At 41.3% G+C, this 26,715-nt stretch overlaps 1 protein-coding gene across 2 annotated transcripts in view; it reads right to left on the bottom strand.

Moving 5' to 3' along the window:
* Positions 1-7,726: 7,726 nt before the first annotated feature.
* Positions 7,727-26,715, bottom strand: part of TMTC2 (transmembrane O-mannosyltransferase targeting cadherins 2) — a 230,247-nt gene continuing 211,258 nt past the window's right edge. For both annotated transcript variants that reach the window (XM_075209365.1, XM_075209366.1), the window contains one exon: positions 7,727-12,479. In XM_075209365.1, the coding sequence (XP_075065466.1) occupies positions 12,300-12,479 (180 nt within the window). In that variant the 3' untranslated portion in view covers positions 7,727-12,299. The remainder of the gene's footprint in view (positions 12,480-26,715) is intronic.

Below are 26,715 nucleotides of genomic sequence, written 5' to 3'. Positions count from 1 at the left end.
ATCGACATGGTCCTGCTCAGCCACGACCTGACCCTTAAACTCACTAACTCTAGTATCCACTCAATTACATGGTCTGACCATGCCCCAATTTCGGCGGATCTCTCCTCCCTAGTCTCTCGCTCCTCTACCTTCTCCTGGAGACTCAACGAGTCCCTTCTCCACGACAAAAATACAGTAGCTCATATTAAATCCCTAATATCTGAATACTTTGAAACAAATGAATCTCCTAATATCTCACCCTCTACCCTCTGGAATGCTCATAAGGCGGTCATTAGAGGCCACCTAATGGCTTCGGCAGCAAATGCCAAAAAGGCTAGAGCGGCTGAGACTATGCGTCTCTCCACGGCCCTCCACCAGTTGGAGGAACAACATAAATCTAATCCTGACCCTGCTTTATTCGAACAGGTGGCTTCTGTAAGGGGTGAACTTAACCTGCTTCTCTCCCACCGAGTGGCCAACAAGCTGAAATGGCTGAACCAACGCTTTTACGAAAAGGGTGATAAGGCGGACAAGCTCTTGGCCACTCGGCTGCGGTCCAAAGTCTCGGCCCGTAATCTTATGGCTATTAGGGATCCCTCCGGAGCTCTGGTCTATGACCCAAAATTAATCTGCTCAGAATTCCAGAACTATTATCTAAAACTGTATAATCTCCCTCAACCCCCCAACACCTCGGCCCATCGGGAACAGGCAGAGCGTATAGATAAGTTTCTGGAAGACGCTCGCCTCCCGAAGCTTACTCCCCAGGCCGCAGATCGTCTCAGTGAACCCATTTCCTTAGAGGAGGTGGTGCAGGTTATTAAGGCTCAGAAAACAGGAAAGGCACCTGGTCCTGATGGGTTTTCGGCAGCCTACTATAAGAAATTTGCTGCTCTTCTGGCCCCTCAACTCTCCACTCTTTTTAATTCTATTCTAAAGGGCAAACCCTGGCCTAAAGAATCTCTGGAGGCTCGGATAACCCTGATCCACAAGGAGGGTAAAGAAGTCCATAATTGTGCTAGTTATCGCCCAATATCCCTCCTTAACGACTTGAAACTATACGCTAAGATCCTGGCCAATCGCTTAAACACTGTACTCCCCGGGTTAGTTCACTATGATCAGGTGGGGTTTGTCCCTGGTAGGCAGGCCAAGGATAACACAAGGAGAACTATTGACCTCATCCACATACTTAACACCAGGAAAACTCCCTCCATTATTTTATCCTTGGATGCCGAAAAGGCCTTCGACAGGATCTCCTGGCAGTTCATGACTCATACCCTCAAGCATTTCGGTCTGTCTCGGGATTTCTTGTCGGGGGTCCAGGCCTTGTATTCTCATCCCTCTGCTAAGGTTATGGTTAATGGTTCTCCTTCTGATCCCGTTCCAATAAGCAATGGCACCCGCCAAGGATGCCCACTCTCCCCTTTAATTTTCGCCCTGGTCATTGAGCCTCTAGCAGTCACTATCCGAGCCTCCCCAGATATCAAGGGAATGGAGACGGGGTCTTTGGAGAGTAAGCTTTCACTGTTTGCTGACGATATACTCCTCACGCTCCAGCAGCCAAGAACATCTTTGCCCAACCTGTTCTGTCTCCTCTCGAGGTATGGCGACCTGTCCGGGTATAAAATCAATATAACAAAATCCGAAGCCCTATTTCTTAATGTGCCCTCACAGGACTGCTCCGATCTCACTTCCCATTTTCACTTTAGATGGCAGAAGAAAAAATTAAAATACCTGGGAGTATATATATAACTACCTCATATGAATCCCTATACCAGGAGAATTATCCAGCTCTCTTTCACAAACTCAAATCAGACATCTCCTGGCGAACCCTAATCATCTCGTGGCTGGGCAGGATCATTGCTGTAAAAATGACTGTTCTCCCTCAACTTCTTTACCTTTTCCAGACACTGCCTGTGAGAATACCCCTAACTGAAATTTACTCTTTGCAACAACACCTCTCTAAATTTGTCTGGCGGGGCAGGTCTCCCAGGCTTCGGTTGGCACTACTCAAAAAACCTAAGGGCTGCGGAGGCAGGGGCTTTCCCGACCTCAAGGCCTACTACTGGGCGGCCCAGCTCAGCTCAATAGTCTCCTCATTTGCTCCTCCGGCATCTCATGCATGGGCAGACCTGGAGGCTGCCTATCTCTCCATACCCAGCCTATCTGGCCTTTGGGGAGTTCCCTCTGATATTCGGAAGGCCCTAACCAAACGTTTTCCTACTCTGGAGTTTGCGGCTCGGATCTGGGAGACCTGCAGGGGCCATCTCTCTATCTTTCCTAACCCTCAGCACATTATACCCCTGTGGCATAACCCCACCTTCCCCCCGGGAATGTCCCGATCTTTCTCTCGGCTATGGACCAGGGCGGGATTTCGATTTGCGGGAAGCCTTCTTGAGCGAGGAAGGCCTATATCCTATTACACCCTCTGTTCCAGAGTCCCTAACTTTCACCCGCCTTTCTACCAATATCTGCAGATTCGGCACTTCCTCCTGTCACTCCTGTCGGCCAATTCACCTCACTCCCCCTCCCAATTTGAAACTCTCTGCCTTTCTTCCACTTTGCGAAGGGGTATGATCTCGTCCTTGTATTGTCTTCTACTGGAGAAGTTGGTGCCTTCCGGGAATGCACATGAGAGGGAGTGGGAGAGGGATCTGGGCCCTCCCCCGGAGGAGGACTGCTGGGAGACCATCAGGCTGAATGTGGCTTCTAGCTCCATCTCCACATTAAGGAAAATGCGTACAAAGTTTACTACAGGTGGTATCTCACACCTGACAGGCTCGCAAAGATGTACCAGTCAGCCTCTCCCGATTGCTGGAGAAATTGTGGTCAACGAGGCACCTTCGTACATATTTGGTGGTCTTGCCCTGTTATTTCCTCCTTCTGGGACAGGGTTTCGAGACTTCTTTCCTCCCTCCTCCAATGCCCTATTAGGAAGAATCCATGGTCCTTCCTGCTCTGTTATCCTATACAGGACCTAGACACCCACTCTGCAAAACTTGCTTCACATGTCCTGGCAGCCGCGAGATGCCTGATTGCTAAATTTTGGAAACAGGCGGAACCCCCCCGCATCTCTTCTCTTAGATCATATATATGGTTCATTGCCAACATGGAAAAAATCACGTCGTTACTGCGAGACAAAGAAGACAAATTTCAGCAAATTTGGGCCCCCTGGCTTTATGCCTAGGATCCCCGCAGTTTTCTCTTCCTCCAAATAATCCCCCCCTACACAATGCCAGATAACATCGACCCCATTACTACTTTAAAATACTCCCATGCAGACCTGATAGCACTCCCTTCCGAAGATGAACATGCCTTTCTTAGTATACCCCATGAGACGGCCATTTCCCCCCCCCTTGCCTACCCTACACCTTCTCCAATGCCCACACCCTTTCCCTCCCGCCCCTTGCCCATTACTATCTTGTTATATTGCAATACATTTTACTGTTCTATGAATGACATTGCTGGATATCTACTCTGCTCTGTGATTATTTCAATCAAAATGCTTCTTGTTTTATATTTATGTCATTCATATTTTATTATGCAATAAAATTTTGAGTTAAAAAAAAACCCAAAACATTTATGTACACACAAAGTTCCACTATTTTGTGTTTATTTTTGTTCCCCATACGAACGTCTGCTTTCAACATGGAAGAGTTGTGAACGACATCTGTCCCACTCATCAATGAATATAAGCATTTTTATGTTTATTTTTGTGAAGATAGTGGGTTTATCTGGCCCAATGCTACCTACTTCACAATGACTGGCCACCCACGGGTGCCTCGCTATGCCAGGGAGGTCTACCCAGTACCTTCTAGGGTTCTCAGTCCCTCAGGCAAAATGCAGTTAGAAAGTAAAACAATGCATTTATTGTAACAAAAACAATCACTAAATTATTATGTACACACAGCAAATAAATTCCAGCCAGGTTTATCACATCATCTGTCCCTTACCCCACTAGCATAAGGAGCTAGTCACCTGGCTGCCCAGACTTGACGACCCATGGATCTCCCAGCTGCATATGTAGACTCTGGTAGAGAACGACAACTCAAAAACCAGATCTTGCACCTTCCATAAATGAAATACCAGAATGAACAACCCCCCCCCCCCTGGAGTGGCTCCTTACATCTAGGGTCAAATTTCCACAGCATTTCCCCCTCCCTAGTCAAAGCCCTGGGTCTATTGTTTTTAACCATTGGTCAGTGCAGGACTAGGGGGGTTGGAGAGAGCCTTCCACAGAACCTCCCCTGCTGGATGGCCTGTCTGGAATAGTCTTCTGCGAACAATGGACACTAATTAGTTTAGCCCAGCCAGTATCTTTCAACCTGATTCCTAACCATAACCCCATGGCTTCACTTTAAAGACAATGAATAACAACCTCATTGCCACAGCATCAATATACAATACACACTATACATATTTACACTGAGCTACAATGTCGCCTTAGCCACATGTAATTAGGCAATGCAGTTGTAGTCTGATGAGCTGGGGAACAAAAGCAAGGGCTATTAAAAGTACTTGCTATAATCCACATTATGTGAGAAACGAGAGCAAAACGATTACAGTGTTATCACACTCGTTTCGTCACATTACGTCCCCCAGTGGCTCACTTGCCCCAAGTCCAAAGTCTCTGGTCTGCTGTTTCACCTGGGTCTGATGGCAAGATAGACAGCAGTACACAGTTCCTCAATCTCCCACCAGTTTCCCATGGCTGCGGGCATATCGTCCCACCAAGCGGGAGTTGGGATTTAAGCTGCCCTGTGCCACAAGATGAGACAACAATAAAACTGGGCCACTCCAATGCACACATTCGTGGTATGAGAGTTGTAGTCCAACATCCCTTGGGTGCCTTATACACCCTTAAATGCCCAATTGCAAATAGTCCTTTGGCCTGTCCTCTGTTTCTGTAGACCATGCTCCCCTCCCCCACATATTCAAGTAAAAACTGTCCAGGGGCCGGAAAATTTTGGGGGTTCTTGTCTGGTTCTTGCTACCAAAGATCCAATCCCCTCTCCCCAAACACTCAAGGGACAACTGCCCAGTGGCAGGCAAGTGTGGGGTCTCCATTAATTCTTTGCACCTGGGAAATCCTCTGTCCCCCTCCCACGTGTATGTATGTTGGAGAGAATCTCCCCTCCCCTGCTACCACAACCCCCTACTGCAACGTTTAACTTTATTGGTTGCTATAATGCGCATATAACTGGCATTCTATTGAACAGGTCAGTGTTCAGATAAGATCACAGTCCCCAGCTTAACATCCTTCCATGTGTATCAATGAGACATTTTATGTCCTTATTATAAAAGATTATCTTGATCTCTAAATCATTATACATTAAACATATTAGTTATAATCAGGGTCACCGAGAGGGAGGGGGCGGGTACTATCTACCCAGGCCCGGAAATGCCAGGGGGCCCGACCAGGCCCTCACTGACAATTTTTATTTTTTTTTTTAAATCCAAATTTTTATTTTTTGTCTATCTTTTTTTTCTGCCGGAGGAGGGGGGTGGGGGGTGACTCCGTCCCATTCACTGGTGGGGGAAGCAGGATAGTTAGAAAAGAAACTCACTCCCTGCTCCGTTCGCACTTAATGTCGGCCGTGACATCGTCTCGTTACGCCCAACATGCAGTGAGGAGCCGTGCAGAGAGGACTCAGCAAGAAGACAAAGAGAAGAAAAGAAAAGAGCTGAAAGAAGCCAATACAGAGGTAAGAAAAAAAAACAGAGACAAGGGGAGGAAAGCATAAAGGCAGGGAGGAAAGCATAAAGGCAGGGGGGAAAGCATAAAGGCACAGTGTGATGAAGAAGGAGGGGAAGCATAAAGGCACAGTGTGATGAAGGGGGGAGTATTCAGTGTGATAAAGGGGGGCCAGGTGACAGGGGGGCAGCATGGAGGGCGCAGTGTGATCATATGGGGGGCACAGCGCGGTTGTGATGAAGGGACATAGTGTGATCATAAGGAGGGACAGTGTGGTGATAATGAAGGGGCACAGTAATGTGTGTGTGTTGGCACAGGGGGCTTGTGGTAATTGTGTGTGTGAGATGGCACAGGGGGCTTGTGGAAATTGTGTGTGTCCGATGGCACAGGGGGCTTGTGACAATGTAGTGTGTATGAGGTAGGTGGTGGCTAATTAATGGGTGTTATTTTGTTTGTGGGATGATGGTGGGCCAATGTAATAGTGGGGACTATTAATTTATGATGGGGTGGTTTGGGGGCTATTGAATGTGGGGGTGAGTTTGGGGAGAATGAGATCTCTTTATTAAATGTGACAATTAATTATTTAATGGCAGTGATGGTTGCAGGAAATAGGTATATTTATGAAATGTAAATACTATTAATTTATTGCTGGGATTGTTTGGAGGAAGGGAAATAGTATTCCCATTTAATAAATAAACCTATTATTATAATGTTGGGACTGGAGGAAGGCCTAATTATTAATTCGGGGAATTTTCTAAATGTACCCATTTTTTTTTCCCCAAATAGGGCCCCCAACATTCCAAGACCCAGACAAGCCACAACTAAAGAAACCTGCAGCCCCAGGTGGTGAAAGTGACAAGAACAGGTAGGAGAAAGGACAGTCTGTAAAATGTTGTGATTCTAGTGGGACAATACCAATTTTTGGTGACTGTTTTGCCCAATGTAAGGTGCAGGCTAAGACTGAACTCTTCATGTACACACTGCATTATTTATATACTACACTATGGTGCTAGATATCCTGAAAGTCAGGAGTGCTGCGACATATGTCACACTCCGGCGAGCGGGCACTGCACCCTTGTGACAATGGTGTACACAACAATGCAGGGGTTTTTTTTCTGTAGGAGGGAGGCCTAGTGCTTTTCACCAGCTAGCTACGCCCCAATGATGCATAGCCACACCTACTATCCATTTTGCGCTGCTGCTAAAATATTTTCCATGCTTAACTATAAGGGGTTGGAGGGTCATGAAATTGTTGTACCGGGGTCCTGAATTACTCTTGGCAGCCCTAGTTATGATTGGAAAGTGGTCATCATTAGGATACAAGGGAAGAAGGGGAGTTATGATGTATTATAATCAGTATTTAACAATATATCAAACTGGTTCCTTATCTATGATTTAATGAGCGGGGATATATTACCACCCTGTGGGGTATTAGGTTCTTATATGATCATTTCATTAATTGACACATGCTGTATTAGTTATCTGATGCAATTTAAATAGTCCATATTAAAGTTGAACTATGCTTTTTATTAGGTATATTAAACTTATATTTGTGAATAAATTTAAAAGTGCTATTATTAAAAGATGAGTGTAAACATGTTAACCTATTGTTACAAAATATATTAATATTAACGATTCAAGTGCTACAATAACTAAAACTAGTGATCGGGTTCTGATAAATAAAATGTGCTGCAAAAAAACATAATTGTGAAAGAAAAGGAAAACTGATGTGAGAAAACTTGTGAAGTTGCTATTGCATAATTACACCAACATCTTCATATGCTACAACAGTGCCTGAGATTTTCGTGTAAACATGTTAATCACGTATAATAATAAATTTAGTATATCAACTAAATTGTCATGTGGCGGAAAAAAAAATGAGTGAGAGTTAAGGCATAGTGAGCCATTATGCATATAATAATTAATTTACTAAGTGAAATCCTAATGAACTATTCAGAGACTTAATAGTTATGCCCATTTTAATGCAGCAACTCACAACCTACATCAGTCATTCCTTATAAAAGGGCTCATATAGGCAAATATGCTCATGTACTGAATCTAAATACAATTTTTTGTTACATCTTTCTTTATTGAGGAAAAGGTGATACAAGCAAGGAAATATAGTGAGCATCAAATGAAATCTTGAAACAAGAGTAAAATGCAAATAACAATTTCACAACATGAGTAAAGTATCTATAACTGAGGAATGTGGGGTGGGGAGGGGATCAATCAGAAAATATTAACAGTACAAGTATGGAATCTTTAAATTCCAACTATCTTGGCCAAAAAAATCTAGGTATTAGGCAGAAGAACCAATGAGACATCATCCATATTCATATATCAATTCTCGCTGGCCATTGTTTTATACTTGGGGGGTGAGGAGGACCTCTAATGCACAGAGATTCTGCTTTTTCCGCATTGTTAAGATGTTTAAGCAGCAAATTCTAGTCCCAAGCTTTTGGGGTGGTGGACAAATTAAGTAACCAGGGGCCTGATTCATTAAGGAACTTAAATTAAGAAGTTTCTTATTTAAGTCTCCTGGAGAAAACCATGTTACATGTTACAATGCAAGGGGTTAAATACTGTCTGTCTTTTCATGTAGCACACAAATATCAACTTTAAATGTCAGTGTACAAATAAGCTATCGAGTATTTGTGTGCTACATGAAAAAACAGACAGTATTTAACTTATGTGCAAAACAGAAAACTAATTTTCACCCCTTGCATTGTAACATGGTTTTCTCCAGGAGACTTAAATAAGAAAATTCTTAATTTAAGTTCCTTAATGAATCAGGCCCCAGAACTCTGGGCTTTCTGAGACTGTCCCTCCTATAATTTCAGAGCAATAAAATCTAACCTTCTGCCAGAAAGGAACAATTAGCGAACACTCTCATCAGATGTGGAGAGGCAAGCCTACTTCCGACCCACAAATCCAGCCTAGATTTGAAACGCTGGTGTGCATCTTACTATGTTTATTAGGACATCTGAACCAACGGGGAGAGAAATTTTAATTGCACCTTCAAAACCGAGATTGCACAGGCAAGCAAAAGTAACCTGAAACATTTTCTTCCAAAGTCTTCTTCAATTAAATTCCTTAAATCTCAATCCCAAGCATTTGTGAAATATGGAAGCAGTGTGTAAAAGTTCTCAATGAGTATTCTATAAATTGTAGATGCAGACTGTTTAGGAGACTGCGAGGCAAAGCAAAACTCTTCAAAGAGTGTCAAGCTTTCTGTCCGGTCACAAGCTCAGGTCTATTGACAAGAGATTAGTGTAAGTATAACGAGAACTTGGAAGCCAGAAGTGCAAACATCTCCTGAAGCTCTGAAAATAGGCACATCTTACCAGAGCAAACCAAGTGCTAGATCCTGAGGACCCATTTGTTATGCAAGTTCTCAATACTCCCGGCAGTATTCCTATTGAAACTCAGGTTATGTATCAGAGGGGTAAAGAGGTGAGTGTGGAGAGGAAATGTAGGTTAAGGACCTAAGCTTAGCCCAGATGTAGAGAGTGGGACCAAACAGAGGGATTGTTGGGAGCTTTCATTACAAGCTCCTTGATAGTGATCCATTGTTTCAAAGTTACTGAGCTGGCCCATTCCATTACTCTTGTAAGCAAGACTTCTTGGTAATATTTTGCAACAAAGGACCCCCATTTATCTATCTAAATATGTTTTAATCCAATTCTTGTTGAACTTCTGCATCTTCCCTCCACCCCCCAGCACCAACAAATGTTGTTTATTATCTTTGTAGGATTAGAATCTAAAAGAAATAATTCATCATGAAGGTCCATTCAAATTTGGCAATATATATTTTCTGACCAATCTGTCCATACATTGCACCATGTGCTCTTAAAGTTATCTCTTACAATATTTATTTATATTATATATTATTTAGTTTGACTGGCATATTAGCTGACCGATCTTTGCAATTTAGCCCTTTCCTGTATGGTCAAATTTGCTCAGATATTGGATTCAATAACTGAATTGCACAATTAAAAGTATTTCACACATAGCTGCGAAGAACAGGCAGTGAAGCTCATAGGAGCCAATCAGATTTCTTCTTTATTTTTCTGAGCTACACTACAAAAAAGGACGGTCCGAATTTAATTGGTTGTTACGGTCAACATCAGCATTTCTGCATAGTTACCAGTGGAACAGTTTCCACAAATGTACCCCTGAAAAGTAAACAAAACAAGTGAACATTTTGATTTGTTGCAGTGCTTCAAAATTTACTTCCAGTTGGTGCAGTTAAGTAATAAAAAATTCACATTCTTAAGCAGGAACAAATACATTGGTAATTGTTTCTACTGATTAATATTATGAAACAAATGCCCAAACTGTATTTCAGTGTTGCTTTGAAAACTGCTTTGATGCAAAAACCCTGTTATTAAATTCTACAACCCTGTTAAGATGCAATAATCTCTTGTCTTAAACTTAATGAAGAAAAACATACCGTAGTGACTCTGTGTAATGCAACATTTGCTGTTGGAATCATCACACTACTTACAGAAATAGATTGTTATATTTAAAAAAACAGCCAATACATTAAAGCGAAAACTTTTTTTTAAAAATCTTACATCAACTTCTGTCATAAATATTTCCAAACTAAATGAAATAATGGTATAGAAATATTTTGTTTTGTTTCCTCTTTAAATTTCAATAAAAATAAATCTCTAACAAATACTGGCTTTACATATCACACAGTGATAAAAAGAAAAGATTAATGTACTGTATACAATTAAAAAAAAAGTTTTGGACCAGAGCTTTATAAGCATATATAAACAGAAATAGTCCTCAATGTTTAAACCTACTTTGCAAGCAAGTAGAAAGTCGATTGAGTTGTATGAATTGCATGTGCTATTCAAAAGATAAAATAAAGAAAATGTGGAAACAGAAATGGCTTGTAATAAACAAACAGAAAATGAAAATGTCGATGATGCAGTTGGCAGCTTGCCTTGAATACTTTGTCTTGTTTGGAACAGCTTATTGTACTGTCTGCAGGCAATAAAAAAAACAGAAGCCTAAGGAGCAAATCACAGCAGATGGCAACACAACAAACTCAACTGTACACCACAGGAAATGGAAGTCAGAACAAAAGAATTGAAAGCACAACGTAAAGCCCGTTTGCAGCGTTAGTCAGTGGATATATGCACTATGCTGTGCATGAAAATATATGTTTATTAAGACGATGTGCACTGACTCACTGGGGGCACTCTTTCAATCAACTTTCATAACTTAGATATTGTTGTCTATTACAATGTTCCCAATCAGAGAAAAGTGGAAGACACACAAAAATAGAAGCATCTCTGAATGTAACACAAGGAGGCATTGTGCTGTATTACCTCTACCCCTTAAGTACAACAAAAATAATAGAGCCATGCGTCTTACACCACATAATTGTTTCAATTCAACTTTATCCATCCATATGTATTATATGTACACAAAAGACTGAAATAAACTGGAAGATTGCCCTTGGATCAATCGGAACACAAATATATGCATTTTCAAGTTTACTTCCTTATTTTGAATGTAACTATGGGTATACTGCATATAGTAGGTTTTAGATACACTCCCTCTCGCCCACAAAAAAGTTTTATACGATTTAGGGGTTATGATGAATTTATGCGATTCTTAATCCGAATACCTAATTATTGGATATTAATCTAACATTGCTATAGCAAAAATGGATAAACCAATGTTATCCTAATAATTATCTGATAAGAAATATATGTTTTATTTGCATAAATATGGAATTTAAACCACAAACCAAAAGAAAAATAGAAAGCAAAGCAGGATCTTCATGATCACTCCAACATGTTTGTCAGAACCAGAAGTGCATATTGTGGATTATGCTACATATTTTATATTTCTCACTATTCTTGCTTATTTGTTGAAAATATAAAACAATTACTTATTAATGTACCTTAAAGTAAAAACACGCAGTATTGTAATTGTTGATAAGACAGGTTAAATTATTCCTAACATATCTATAGTGGATTGCATTGTTTCCACTGTTTTGTTAGAAGTACATCTTATTTATCAATGTCCATTTCCACTTAAAAAAATAAAATAAAAATAAAAAATATACCATCATATCATTTCAACAGCACTGGCCCGATAAAGGAAGGATAAGGAATTCCCTCAAAAAACAGTTTAATATTGCAAATTATATTTGGATTTTTTTAACACAATGTTTAATGAATTTAGTGAATTAGCTCTGTAATAGAATAAATTCATTGTAACATAATATTAATTATTTTAGTATTGAAGATTACCTATACTGTTATACCTGGTTTTACAATTTTATAAACTACCATTGATTTCAACCTACCCAAGAAATATGCACAATCAGTTGCATTGTGATGAAGACAGATCTCACTTTAAGTGCCTTTCGTTATCTGGGCTAATGCAAGCATTTCCTAATCCTTTGTGAAGATTTCATATCCCTGTCATCATCATTTCCCTTTTTTATACAATGAACAGCTACTTTGCCAAAAAGCAGATCACTCTCCTAGCAGCAATTATGCCTTGCAGACACTGACAGGAAGCCACGCTCACAGCTCCACTGCTCCCTGCATGTCCAATTTTAGAATCTAAAATTTGGTCAAAAGTCTCTAGTCTTTTCTTGTCACGTTTTTGACGTCTTTAGACCTTGTTTCTCCATAATATTCCACAACTTGCGAAGGTTGGACTGAGTGATGACATCATCTGGCTTGAACTGGAGTGCGCGAAGGTAGTTGGATTCTGCCTCTTCTAGTTTACCATTGAGATGAAGAATGGCTCCCAGATTCATCAAGGCGGCAGGGTACTAGCAACCGAAAACAAGAAAGAGAAATATATATAAGTAGTCAGTTCAGCTAATTCTCTTAGAAAATTGTGATGCTTGGCAAAATATGTACTTACAAGTTAACCCGTGCATGATACTCATGCATTCTAGTCAAATTAAGCTACTTAAGGTGTTAAAAAGGTTCTTGTCATGCATTGATTGCCCCGATCGCACCCCCCTGGATCCGCCACTGTACACATGGGTGTTCATGAGGTAAAATTACCTCACGAAAATGAGTTTGACCCCTCAACTCGTCAATAATGTCAGTATACCAAATTTCAGCCCTTTTTGAGGTTTTTTTTTTCCACACACAGTAAGAATTTAGTAGGTCAGTTAACCCGTGCATGATACTCATGCATTCTAGTCAAATCAAGCTACTTAAGGTGCTAAAAACTCCCCACTGTCACCCCCGGCAACCACCAACCACTCCCAACTGTCACTTCTCCTTCAAGAAATATATAGGTCAGTGTATAACTCTGCCCAGCAGGTGGCGCTGCAGCTTGGTTTTTTATTTTCCACACACGCCACTAGACATTTATATAGTAGATAACTCAAGAACAGCATATAGAAACAATTTGCTAAGTCAAAAAATAATGTTCGACTACCATATCTTAATAGGTTTTCAGCATGTATTGTATAAATTTATATAAACATCATCATGAACAATTTATTTAAAAAATCAGTGAAAAAAAAAAAAATAAATCACAAATTTTGGCTATGTTACACAGTATTCATTAGCCCCAGCAATATGTTGAAAAAATCCATGGGACAGAAACACAAGTCATAATTTCTGACCATGTGACACTGGTTCTCACACCTTCAAAGTGGACATACCTGTCCTATAACAAATATAATTTTGAGCATTCTTTTTGCTCTGGAATGTATTTCTCATTAGACTTGATATCACTATGATGGAAATACGCTGCAAAATGGTGCATATTCTGATCATAGTGAAGCAGGGCGTAAGTCTCGCACCCGTAGAAGTTTATGTACCATCATCATCATCAGCTATTTATATAGCGCCACTAATTCCGCAGCTCTGTACAGAGAACTCACTCACATCAGTCCCTGCCCCATATAAGCTTACAGTCTAAATTCCCTAACATATACACATACAGAGAGATTAATGTCAATTCAATAGCAGCTAATTAACCTACTTGTATGTATTTTTGGAGTGTGGGAGGAAACTGGAGCAACCAGAGGAACCCCACACAAACACGATTAGAACATACAAACTCCACACAGATAACGTCATGGTCGGGAATTGAACTCATGACCCCAGTGCTGTAAGGCAGAAGAAGTGCTAACCACTAAGCCACTGTGCTGCCCCACCAAACTCTCAACATGGCCAGAATGTTTGGGATGCTGTTTTCTGGGAGGAGCAGTACAGATCATCCAATGAGAATCTGCTAGAAACGTATCAAAATTGTCAAAACCAATGTGAAGGGCAAAGGAAACACCAAAATGGATTTCAATTTATTTTCAGACATGGTATCTGTAGTTATTGCTTGAAATTGATCAAAACATGTTCAAAGTGACTGACCACCTTTGGACAACCCGCCTTTCCCTTATGTATATTCTACTCCCACGCAGCACACAGAGGGGACCCCGATACCGCCTGCCCCAGTACCTGCCAGACCACACAGAATAGAACACTTATAATTAGCTCTACTGAACAGAACTGGACAGATATAGGGAGGGACAACCACTATTTTCTACATGGGGGGGGGGGGGGTGGTGACATAAGCAGAGTGTGTTGTACAAAAATGGATAACTCCTCTAAGAATAGTGTCTACATCCATCAATATATGCTAAGGCAGTAGGTCACATTTATGTGAAGTTTCCCTACTATGATACAATAAGTTATTTGAGGTGATCCTGTACCAATTATGTGTTTTGGCTTACATTATTATTGGAATGCTTTCAAAAAAACGAGTCATGTGAGAAAAATGTTTCCCGAGTACATACAAGGGACATACACATAACATCAATCTATAACTGTATACAGGCAGATCTTAGCATTCAGCCTGATCACCAAACATGTATTGGGCCAAATTATATATTACAGACAATCAGTGATATAGGGACCATGTGGTAAAAAAAGGGTCCTTTGTGGAGAGCTAATGCCCAAACACACACAGTTATTGATGGGGATCATTAACCATTCAGTTTTTATAGTTCAAAAGAACTTTATTAAAGCTTCACATATACCCCAAAGATATAGTAAACAAAGAGATCCAATATTAAAAAAGATATAACAGAGGAAATAATGTCTCACATTTGTTGTTAGACTACAGCATCCAACAAATGCTTATATGGCAACAACAAGATTGTTTGCCTTTTAATAAAAATGCTTGATATTGTAGTTATTGCTTCGCAAAAGATATGAAATATAAATTAGTTCTTGTGATGTTCTCAGACTGTGTTCGCTTTGGTATGTATAAAGAATAGAAAACTTCCCTGCTGTATATGACTGGGATGAAAAGGGAAATAGTGTTTATGATGCAAAAACTGTTGTACGTTAATGATAAGTAATGCTAAACAACGGCTCTTATAAACCATTCTGTTATACAAAAATGTTATCTGTAAACACAGTTTTTATTTTTGGTGGAGATTTAGTATATATAAAGGCAGAGTGTTCGGTTTTTAATGCAATGAAAGTAGTAATTGAATTGATTCTAGAATTTAACATTTTATTTGATTCATTGTCCCTAAAACAGGGAATGCAAGTGCTAGACATAGTATTATGCCAGTCGCTGTACAGGCTATAAACACAATCAGGAGCTGTGTCCCCAGATGCCCCCAAGATGTTATTGTGCAGGACCACACATGAATAAGACTGACAGGAGGGCTATTGGCGTAAGGGGGTTATGAAACAAAAACAATGGCTATTGTTCTACGTAACTTAGCTTGTGTATATATACACACATACATACACACACACAAAAGGGAAATATGGTGTTTGTGTTTTGGTTTTTTTTTCAAAACTTTAAAGATATTTATTAAAATTAAATTGGATAATTTCCCTCCTTACTGGTCTTCCCAAAGTCAGACTTGAACCCCTACAATCTATTTTGCACGCAGCAGCTAGATTGATTTTCCTGACAAACCGTTATTCCTCTGATGAGCCACTCTGTCAGTCTCTACATTGGCTGCCTGTATTTCAACGAATCCAATATAATATTCTTCTACTAACATACAAGGCCATCAACAAAATTGCACCGACATACATTTCCTCACTTGTCTCGAAATATCTCCCTACTCGACACCTCCGTTCTGCACAAGATCTACGTCTCTCCTCCACTCTCATCACATCCTCCCATTCTCGGTTACAGTCTTTTTTCCGGGCTGCACCCACTTTGTGGAATTCCCTCCCACGCACTGTAAGACTTTCCTCTAGTCTTCAAACCTTCAAGCGTTCACTGAAAACCCACCTCTTCAGACAAGGTTATGATATTCCTCAACAATCATCTTAATTTCCCTAGATTACCCTATTACCATCCTCTACACTGCTAACGCAAGACAACAACCTTCTGACCAACATTGCAACACACATAGCCCACTCAGTACTTTTACCTTTGCAGTCTGGCTGGTCCATTGTGCAATATGATGTAGCACATGCCCTTGTGTTTCTAACTCCCATTGTCCTATAGATTGTAAGCTTTCAAGCAGGGTTCTCTTACCTCTCTGTCTGTATGTATGTATTACCCAGTATTGTCTTATCAATGTTTGTTCCCAATTGTAAAGCGCTACGGAATTTGCTGGCGCTATATAAATAAATGTTGATGATGATGATGATGATGATAATTGACTGGCATATCAGGATTTAAAGATAGCAAACACAGAATAATATGAGGAAGTTCTACCTTATAAAGGGAAGATGGTCCTTGGAGTAAGTCGCTATTAATGGGCAGAGTTCATGCAGGCTAAGAATTTACACATTTGTAATTAAATAAATATTGTGGACACTCATGGGAATTTGCCAAGAATGAATTTTGAATCTGGCATAATAGTGAACTGAATAAACATTAATCTAAAACAACAATTTGTGTTACATGAGAGAACTACTAGAACAATTCAAAAATATTTATTTAGGATTTAGGAGCATGTCAAAACTAGAAGGTTTCTATATTAATAAGAATTTATCCTTAATCACATGCACACACATTATTATTACTACTATCTTAATTGTATTACAACCATTATTTATCAAGTTTGGTGCAATTATTTGTAGTAAAAGTGACTATAATAAATTATCTTTCATGAATATGGCCCAGATCTAGAACAATGATGCTTCATTTAATACCACCTAATGACAGATTGCGTAAGAAAATACAATGTGTGCTACTTTTCCTGGACTATTTAAAGACAGTGCCAGACAAACAATCAAGATATCCAGGAATATACTACTTTTATAATGCAATTTAATTGCAATGTGTTGTAGACATCATAAAATCTGCAATCCTAGTAATAGGTGACCTGGACTTCATATAAACAGTTTTCATCTTTCAGGTTGGGGATGCTTTGCCCTTTTAAAAATGACATTTTGTCCACTTGCAATTACTGGTTTAAATTGGATTAAACACATCAAAGTAAATAGCAGTCTTTCATAGAGTAATATTTACATGCAATTTAAGTCATTTACAGTAAAATGAACTAATTTATATCTAGCCATGGCCTGAAGCCATTGTCCTCAATAAAATGTTCAAAGAACTAGCACAGTTTCTGCAACACATCTTTCATTTAATCTGAAATTTACAGGAGCCAAGGGAGTTCAATGGGAGGCTATTAACAGCACCAGGCATAAATATATTTAATTGAAGTTTTATTTTCATTTGGAGTTGCATCAACACTGCCCAAAGCTTGGAGAATAAAAAAAATAAAAAATCAATGACATAGAAATTTGCCATCGTCTATGAGCAATCACACAATAACAAAACTCAAATGTGGGAATAGGACCAAAATTGACTTTCAGATTGTTCTTTAATGTCAATACACACTTTTTTTTCTCGCCCAGCAGATAAGGCTGGGAAACTGGGAGAAAGTCCAATAATAATAATGAACAGACTTGACGGTGTACACTAACCGGTGGGCTGCAGCAAAATTTTACACAATACTGAAGCATTAAAATAGCTGCACATCACCCCGGGGTAGAGTTTCGGGCTACCCAGCGGGCCCCGCTACTTTCGGTTCCGCCGTAGGACTTCCGGACAAGCGGCTGTGGAGCTCCGTGGTGGTCCTGCCTTCCCAGCCTGATCCTGCCTCCATATTAAGATCGGGGGAGACCCCCGGGAGCGAGGCGCTGCCGCCAGGCGGTGTGGAAGAAGCCTCCCTCTATACACGGCTGTTGGCCCGGTGGGACGTCACAGGACACAGAGGAGACTACAGAGGGGAGCCGTGATCTGCCTGCTGCAGGACCTGCTTTGTCTGACCCCTCTCAGAAGGTACGTGCCTGACTAGAGAAATTCAGCCACCTGCATCCACACCATTAACCTGGTGGCGGGCACACAGCTGAATTGCGGCCTGTGAAGCTGAGAGGCCCTTCGTGATTTGTCCCCATCTCTGTGGCCGCGGCTCCGATTTGTCTGAGGCTCTGTTGTTTAAATCTCCTCTGCAACAGTCGTGATACCCCCACAGTAAAACGCTCCGATCTGTCACCTTTGCAGCGTTGCAACTGATAAATTCCAGGGGTCGCCCACTAATCGCAGCCCAAAACCCTGCACGATACCAAGAGTTTGTACATATGTTCTAACTTCGCATCTGGTCCACTGAGGATGGCCGGGGTCCCTAGTAGATAGAAGTGATGTAACGGTTACCTCATTCCCGAGAGGCCTTTTCTGATCGAATCTTCTGTTCGGAAATTTGTTATATTTGCCCTACTTTCTCCGATTCCTCCTTCATCGTTGACCCAACTCTACTTAGTTATGCCGAAAAACAAAAAACCTCACTCAAAGGGTATCACTCAATATTACCCTAATAAGTCCTCTGCAGAACAAGCAGGCTCCCATGAGGACTCAGACTTCGACGAGGATGTGTCTGCTCCAGTTACCAAAAAAGACTTCCTCTCCTTGATCAAAGAAATGAAGGAGCTTCGGTCTTCAGTCCACGCTGAAGTTCAACACGCTCTTCATAGTCTGAGGTCAGAGGTGTCCTCATTGGGCTCTCGCACGGATCATATTGAGAGGAGGATGGATGATTTCGCCTCAGGTCAAGAAACTACGACCGATAACCTAACTCAAATCCGCCAGGAGCTCAATACTATCCATGAATGTCAAGAAGATATGGACAATAGAGCCCGGAGAAATAACCTCAGAATTAAAGGCATCCCAGAGTCCGTAGAATCGGTGCACCTGGATCCTTATCTCCGGAAATTGTTCTCCCAGCTTGCTCCAGAAGTCCCAGAAGATCAATTCTTGCTGGATAGAGCCCACAGAGCTCTTAAACCCCGCCCATCGGATCAAGCTGCTCCTAGAGACGTTATCCTCCGCCTTCATTACTTCACAACCAAAGAGGCTGTCTTGCAAGCAGCTAGAAAGCTTCCTGCTTTATCTTATGAAGGATATTCCCTCCAAATTTTTCAGGATCTCTCTCCCACCACATTGTCTCGGAGGCGGGAACTTCAGCCTGTCACCTCAATCCTCAGAGAGAACAATATCAGATATCGCTGGGGGTTCCCCTTCCGTCTCTATCTTTGGCACCAGAACCAACAACTGTCAGCTAAAAGTTTAGGCGAAGCACGAGACCTCCTGCGAAAGATTGGACTGAATCAACAAGCCTCCCCGGATGTTCCTCAAGCCCTTGCTAACGTGGCGGATGCCGCAACACAGAGAGCACAACGGCCTCCTCGCAGAGACTGGTCAACTGTCCCTCGGCACTCTAAACCGCAATTTGCAGATACCTGACCGGGTCGTTTCCGTCCCTGCTCCTCCCTCAAAGTGCGGCCGCACTTCCCTCTACAGGTCTCGTTGTGGCCCTCTTTACTTCCTGGCATAGTTCTACAATTGGACACAGACCGCAAGGCTCCCATGTCTTCAGATGTCCTTGCCTCATTTTCTACTACACTAAAACTATAATATTGATGCTAGACACTGCTGTGCCTTACATTATCTGTTACCTTGTTGTTGCCTGCCTCATGAGAAGGCGAGCTGCTGTTCTTTATATCTTCTAGGTGAGACGAGACATGGGTGATGCGCACACTACAGCTACTGCTCTCGCCACCGATAAGTAGTGTTTAGTGATAAGAGCTTTGTTCTAACTGTCTTCATGTTGTATTTACGGTTGTTATGCTGTTCATTTTTCTTTACATAGCTCTTTTACTGGACCATACTCGGTGGCTTCACATGTGTATTCTACGATATGTCTAGTGTTTGCGAGTTATTTTCTGCCTTACATAATATGGTTATTGCTGATAACTATTACCTCTGTCTTCTCCGTTCTTGTACTACCCCCTTTTTACCATCTACTGTAAGGGTCAGTAATCTCCCTACTCCCTCCTCATTCCCCTCCCTCCCAATATGTCATACACACTAAAAAGGTCTCTCGAATCCCCCCTCTGGGTCCCCTGGCCATCCGTGTTCCTCTGTGGTTACTTTTAGTCTACCACCCCCCTTAGAGCCTAGGGCTCTACGCTGGTCCCCCTGATGGCCTGTCCATCCTGTCCTATCCTCTACCAGCATTTACGGCAAGTGGACTTTGGTCCGCTATGTCGATCTCCTTGTACCCTTAACCTTTGGTTCTCCCCTCCTTCTCCTCACTGGTCGCCACCTACCATCTCATCCCCTGTACACTCTTCCTTTTTTCTCCTCTCCCCTGACATTTCTTCCCTCTTCTGGTCTCTAGAGCTCCTCTCTTTGATTTTCCTATGACCCTTTACCTCATCTCCTATAATGTCAAGGGCCTCAACTCCCCTCAGAAACGGGCTAAACGCCATTCCTCTCCTAAATCTCTCAAGGGGGACTTGATATTCCTACAAGAAACTCATTTTGTCCACCATCTCCACCCCGAGCTCCGCTCCAGAAAATTTCCCTCGACATCCCATGCATGTGACCATAGGCAGAAAAAGCGGGGTGTAGCAATCCTGTTTGCGCGTCACTTAAATTTCGAACTTCAAGACTCCCATAAAGATAAAGAAGGTAGATTCCCGATTCTCATTGGCACTCTGAATAATCTCCCCTGCACTCTAGTGAACCTCTATGCACCCAACACCGGCCAGCATAGGTTCTTCAAAAAACTGGGCTCTTTGCTAGCGCGTGTTCGTCAAGGTGAGCTTGTGGTCGCTGATGACTTCAATGCTGTTTTAGCCCCGACTATAGACCGTTCCTCAGTCCCCTCCTCTCCTCCCTCGAGAAGAGATGCCCACACCACAGCTGCCTTACAGGCTTTTCTGAAACTCCATAATTTATACGACTCATGGAGAGTACTAGACCCCCTGGCCAGGGACTATACATTTTTTTCTTCTCCCCATAATATCTACTCCCGGATTAACATGATCCTGCTCAGCCATGACCTCACTCTTAAACTTAGCTCCTCCCAAATCTTCCCTGTGACCTTGTCAGACCATGCCCCTGTTTCCGCTGTTCTCACCTCTCTTGCTCACCGCCCTCCTAGAGCAACCTGGAGAATCAACGAATCACTCCTGCATGATAAAGAAACCATTACTCACCTAAATTCTCTTCTCTCTGAATACTTTGAGACGAACGACACCCCTGATATCTCTCCTATGACACTTTGGGACGCCCATAAGGGGGTAATACGGGGCCATTTTATTGCCTAGGCATCTCGGACTAAGCGATTCCGTTTGGCTAAAACTATCCAACTGACAGACTCGTTGAGAGCTCTAGAGAAACGCCACAAATTGAACCCTGATCCCTTGGTTCTCCAGGAAATTGCTTCTGTCCGTGGTGAACTAAATCTTTTGCTGTCCCACCAGGTTGCTAATAAGCTGAAGTGGCTCAATCAGCGCTACTATGAAAAGGGCGACAAGGCCGATAGATTGCTGGCCACCAAACTTAGAGCTAAGATAGCAGCCCGGAATCTCCTGGCTATCAGGGACTCCGATGGAATTTTACACTATGACCCTCAGCGGATACGTGCTGCCTTCCAATCCTATTACACTAAACTTTATAATCTCCCCCAACCGTCTGACCAGCAACACTCACAGTTGATTGAATCTTTTCTTTCTTCTGCTAAACTTCCGAAACTCTCCCCACAGGCTAGTACTCTTCTGGGGGACGAGATTACTAGAGATGAAATCGAACAAACCGTAAAATCTCAGAAAACAGGAAAGGCTCCGGGGCCGGACGGCTTTACTGCTGTATACTATAAGAAGTTTGCTGGGCTCCTGGTCCCCCGTTTGCACACCCTATTCGACTCAATCCTGACTGGGGGTTCCTGGTCTAGGGATTCCTTGGAGGCTCGGATCTCCGTTATCCATAAAGAGGGTAAAGATATTTATGACTGCGCTAGTTATCGCCCTATCTCCCTGCTTAATACAGATGTTAAATTATATGCTAAAATTTTGGCTAATAGACTAAATTCGGTCCTTCCCTCCCTTATACATTATGATCAGGTTGGTTTTATACCGGGTCGTCAGGCCAGAGACAACACTAGGAGAGTCGTTGACCTGATTCATATCATTAATGGGATACAGTTGATACTGAGTATCAGCTGAACAAAGTAGTATGTGAGGCACTCCTGTCCATAAAGGTCATAAATGTAAAATCAACTTTATTAGTAACAATTGTTAAAAGAGAATTGGATAAATAACCAGATATCTTGTGAGTCGGCAAATTTTAAAATATAGTATAGAGGTGAAAAAGATTGAAATAAAGTGTAAGAAAATTAAAAATGACCCATAGGCAAAGCCGGTTATCCTTACTATATATCAGATTGGTATTATAGTTTCATACATAAGGATTAATCTAATCTCCAATTGGATTCTTTATTTATATATAGGACCACTGTAGATTAATATGTTGTGTCTAATCGCGGTATTGGTTCATAGCAGATACAGCTACCTTGGTAGCTATCATAGCGTTATTATTAGCCCCATATAGATTGGGATGCTGTTTTGTATATATATATATATATATATATATATATATATATATATATATATGAGATGTAGGACACTCTCATATAGTATTAAGATGTCCAATATTCTATAGAAAGAGATTTGTGGGCTTATACAGCCATAATTATTAACCTCATATGGGTAAGGATGTGATTACCGTATATACTCGAGTATAAGCCGAGTTTTTCAGCACATTTTTTTGTGCTGAAAAAGCCCCCCTCGGCTTATACTCGAGTGAGGGTTGTCCCGCCCATTTAAAAAATGATTTTTGGTCTGAGAAAGCCGCCGTACAACTGTGATTGCTGTGGTGGGTTTCCGTGCGTCTAGTGGGCTACAGCATCGCTACATCACTGGCTGACCCTACCGCATGCCCACCACCACCGATAGCGAGATCATTACAGACACAGATTCCACTTACCTCAGGTAATTATACAAGCACCGCTAGAAACACAGGAGTCACTCAGACTACAGTGCGCACTCTCCCAGTCACCATTACTATCCCTGAGGAAGCCCACTGGCCATTGCCACCGGGCGAAACGCGTTGGAGACTGTCCCTCAACTCAGTTTTATTCAACTTACTAGCATGCTAGCATCTTACATTACCTTATACAGACATCCACATCGGAGACCAGCCTGTAGCGTGTATGCGCTCATCCGTAGCGGCACTACCGCTTCCCCTGTTTAGCCTCAACTTTATGAGAAAGAGAGAGACTACGTTGGGGATTAGGAGGACTACATTTGGATCATCACCACCTATATTCTGCTGGGTACCTGTCCATTATTGGAGGCATTTTGATATCCATACATTTAATCTCAACACGAAGATATCCCGCAGCGTGCACACGCTATTTGAGCGGGATCATTTTTTCTTTCAACAAGGAGAGGATTTCCCTTTAGGAACTAGAAGAACTTTCTTCCTCATTCTTGTTTTAATAATTGGCATTCTGCTGGGTGCTTTTTATCATTGAAATCAACGTTATATCTAACCTCATCAGCACAGACTCTGGGACCGCTACTAAGTGCCTGTCTGCATTATAGACAGCCAGACATCCCTGCTTCATGTGAGTAACGGCTACCAATTTCATTTTTGCTTGCATTTTTCATCATCACCAACATTTTTATTTTACAACTCTGGACATTATATTTCCTTACATTCCCTTTTTGCGGTTCATACCAATTGTCATTTCATATTTTAGTAGCTTGCAAGTGCACTCTAACCATATTTTCAATCACACTGAGTTTATAGTGTTTTTTACCATTATCATTGTTTTCGGCAGTGTCAATTGATGCATGTTAATTGTTTAACACATCTAAGCTGTCTCGTTCCGGCCGGAGCGTATTGTGGACCTATCCATATTAAATTGATATATCTTTCCTTTACAAGCGCCCAGAACCTGACTATTTTTATACGCACTCTCCCAGTGCTTATCCGGTTACACCATCGCTACCAACAGAGTCCACATAACAGGCGTTATCTCTTCCCCACTCAGGTAATTATACAGCCTGCACAAAGAGGTACACAGGGGCAAGACGCTGTGTTCCACCAGCTCCCAACTCATATCACACAACGATCACCATTAACTTTGGCACTTTTTATTCCTGGTCGTATTAATACAGGATTTCGTGCAATCCACCATCAGGATCCACACACCACTGTATATATCTCCCCTCTCGGGGATTCAAGGTTCCAGCTCACTTACTGCAGACAGCCTATTATTTATAGTACAAGACCTGTTCAGCACATGGAAATAGCTGCTGCATTTCCCACCCTAGGCTTATAATCGAGTCAATAAGTTTTCCCATTTTTTTTTGGTAAAATTAGGTGCCTCGGCTTATATTCGGGTCGACTTATACTCGAGTATATACGGTATGAATATCTATATGACATTTTCATGTATTTATTTCTACATCCTTTACCCAGAGGAAAAAATTGTTTTGGGTATGTTTGAAAATAGATAGTGGTAATAATAGAGGCTTTTATTGATAGTGATGATTTCACAAGGGCACTATATATATGAAGAGTGCCTATAGGTATAATTGGGAAGTATCCACAAGTTACCCGACGTACGTTTCGCCAATGGGCTTACTCCCCATGAGTAAGCCCATTGGCGAAACGTACGTCGGGTAACGTGACGCATGACGTCACAGACCCGGAAGTAGGGAGCCGGTTAGCGGGACCTCTCCGCGATCGTGTTCTTTAATCAAGGTTCATATTTTGAATTATAATAGCAGGCAGCTTCAACCGCTATGCGGGAATCCATCTGAAAGTTTCTTATAGATTGGGATAATATGTGCATTCTCGGGCAGTTCTGATACTTTTAGTGGGCAACTCATTTTGTCCTATCTGTGTGTATATCTCACGGTTGGGTCAATCTGCAGAGAGACTCTCTTTCACTTGTGGATACTTTCCAATTATACCTATAGGCACTCTTCATGTATATAGTGCCCTTGTGAAATCATCACTATCAATAAAAGCCTCTATTATTACCACTATCTATTTTCAAACATAACCAAAACAATTTTTTCCTCTGGGTAAAGGATGTAGAAATAAATACATGAAAATGTCATATAGATATACATAATCACATCCTTACCCATATGAGGTTAATAATTATGGCTGTATAAGCCCACAAATCTCTTTCTATAGAATATAGGACATCTCAATACTATATGAGAGTGTCCTACATCTCATATACATATATATATATATCTCAATACTCAATCTCAATACTATATGAGAGTGCCCTATATCTCATATATATCTCATATATATATATATATATATATATATATATATATATATATATATATATATATATATATATATATATAAATATATATATATATATAAATATATATATATATAAATATATATATATATAAATATATATATAAATATATATATAAATATATATATACACACACACAAAACAGCATCCCAATCTATATGGGGCTAATAATAACCCTATGATAGCTACCAAGGTAGCTGTATCTGCTATGAACCAATACCGTGATTAGACACAACATATTAATCTACAGTGGTCCTATATATAAATAAAAAATCCAATTGGAGATTAGATTAATCCTTATGTATGAAACTATAATACCAATCTGATATATAGTAAGGATAACCGGCTTTCCCTATGGGTCATTTTTATTTTTCTTACACTTTATTTCAATCTTTTTCACCTCTATATTTTAAAATTCGCCGACTCACAAGATATCTGGTTATTTATCCAATTCTCTTTTAACAATTGTTACTAATAAAGTTGATTTTACATTTATGACCTTTATGGACAGGAGTGCCTCACATACTACTTTGTTCAGCTGATACTCAGTATCAACTGTATCCCTTTGATGTCTAGATTCATCTAGTTATGAGAGCACCCCCTCATATTATATGTTATATTCAATTACATTTAATTGAGGTTTGTCCTCACCTTTGAGCGGATTGGGCTACCCCCCCTTTTTTGTTATATTAATGCCAGGAAGGCCCCGGCCATTGTTCTCTCCCTTGATGCCGAGAAGGCTTTTGACAGGATCTCCTGGAGCTTTATGTCCCGAGCCTTGTCGGCGTTTGGGATTTCGGGTAACCTCCTCACGGGTATTCAAGCCTTATACTCCCAACCCTCCGCAAGAGTCACGATCAACGGCTCTCCTTCTGACCTTATCACCATATCCAACGGTACGCGCCAGGGGTGCCCTCTGTCTCCTCTCATCTTTGCCCTTGTTATTGAGCCTCTTGCAGCCTCTATTCGGGCCTGCCCAAGCGCACAGGGTGTGCGAACGGGGAATCTGGATAGTAAGCTCTCTCTCTTCGCGGATGATGTCCTTCTGACTCTCCTGCAGCCTGAGAAGTCTCTCCCTGGACTATTTAGCTTATTACATCAATATGGGCACCTCCCAGGTTACAAGATCAATATTTCGAAATCGGAAGCTCTTCTCCTTAACATTCCCTCCCCAGAAGGACTGGTACTCACTTCCCGCTTTAACTTTCGGTGGCAGAGAAAGAAAATTAAATACTTAGGTATCTTTATTACCGACTCCTATGACTCCCTCTACCGGGAGAACTACCCGGGCCTCTTTGCTAAGATTAAGTCTGAACTGTTCTCCTGGCGCTCATTGATCATTTCGTGGCTGGGCAGG

The sequence above is a fragment of the Mixophyes fleayi genome, chromosome 4 (genome assembly GCF_038048845.1).
Source record: "Mixophyes fleayi isolate aMixFle1 chromosome 4, aMixFle1.hap1, whole genome shotgun sequence".
Taxonomy (NCBI): Eukaryota; Metazoa; Chordata; class Amphibia; order Anura; family Limnodynastidae; genus Mixophyes; species Mixophyes fleayi.
This window is presented reverse-complemented; position numbering and strand designations above follow the sequence as displayed.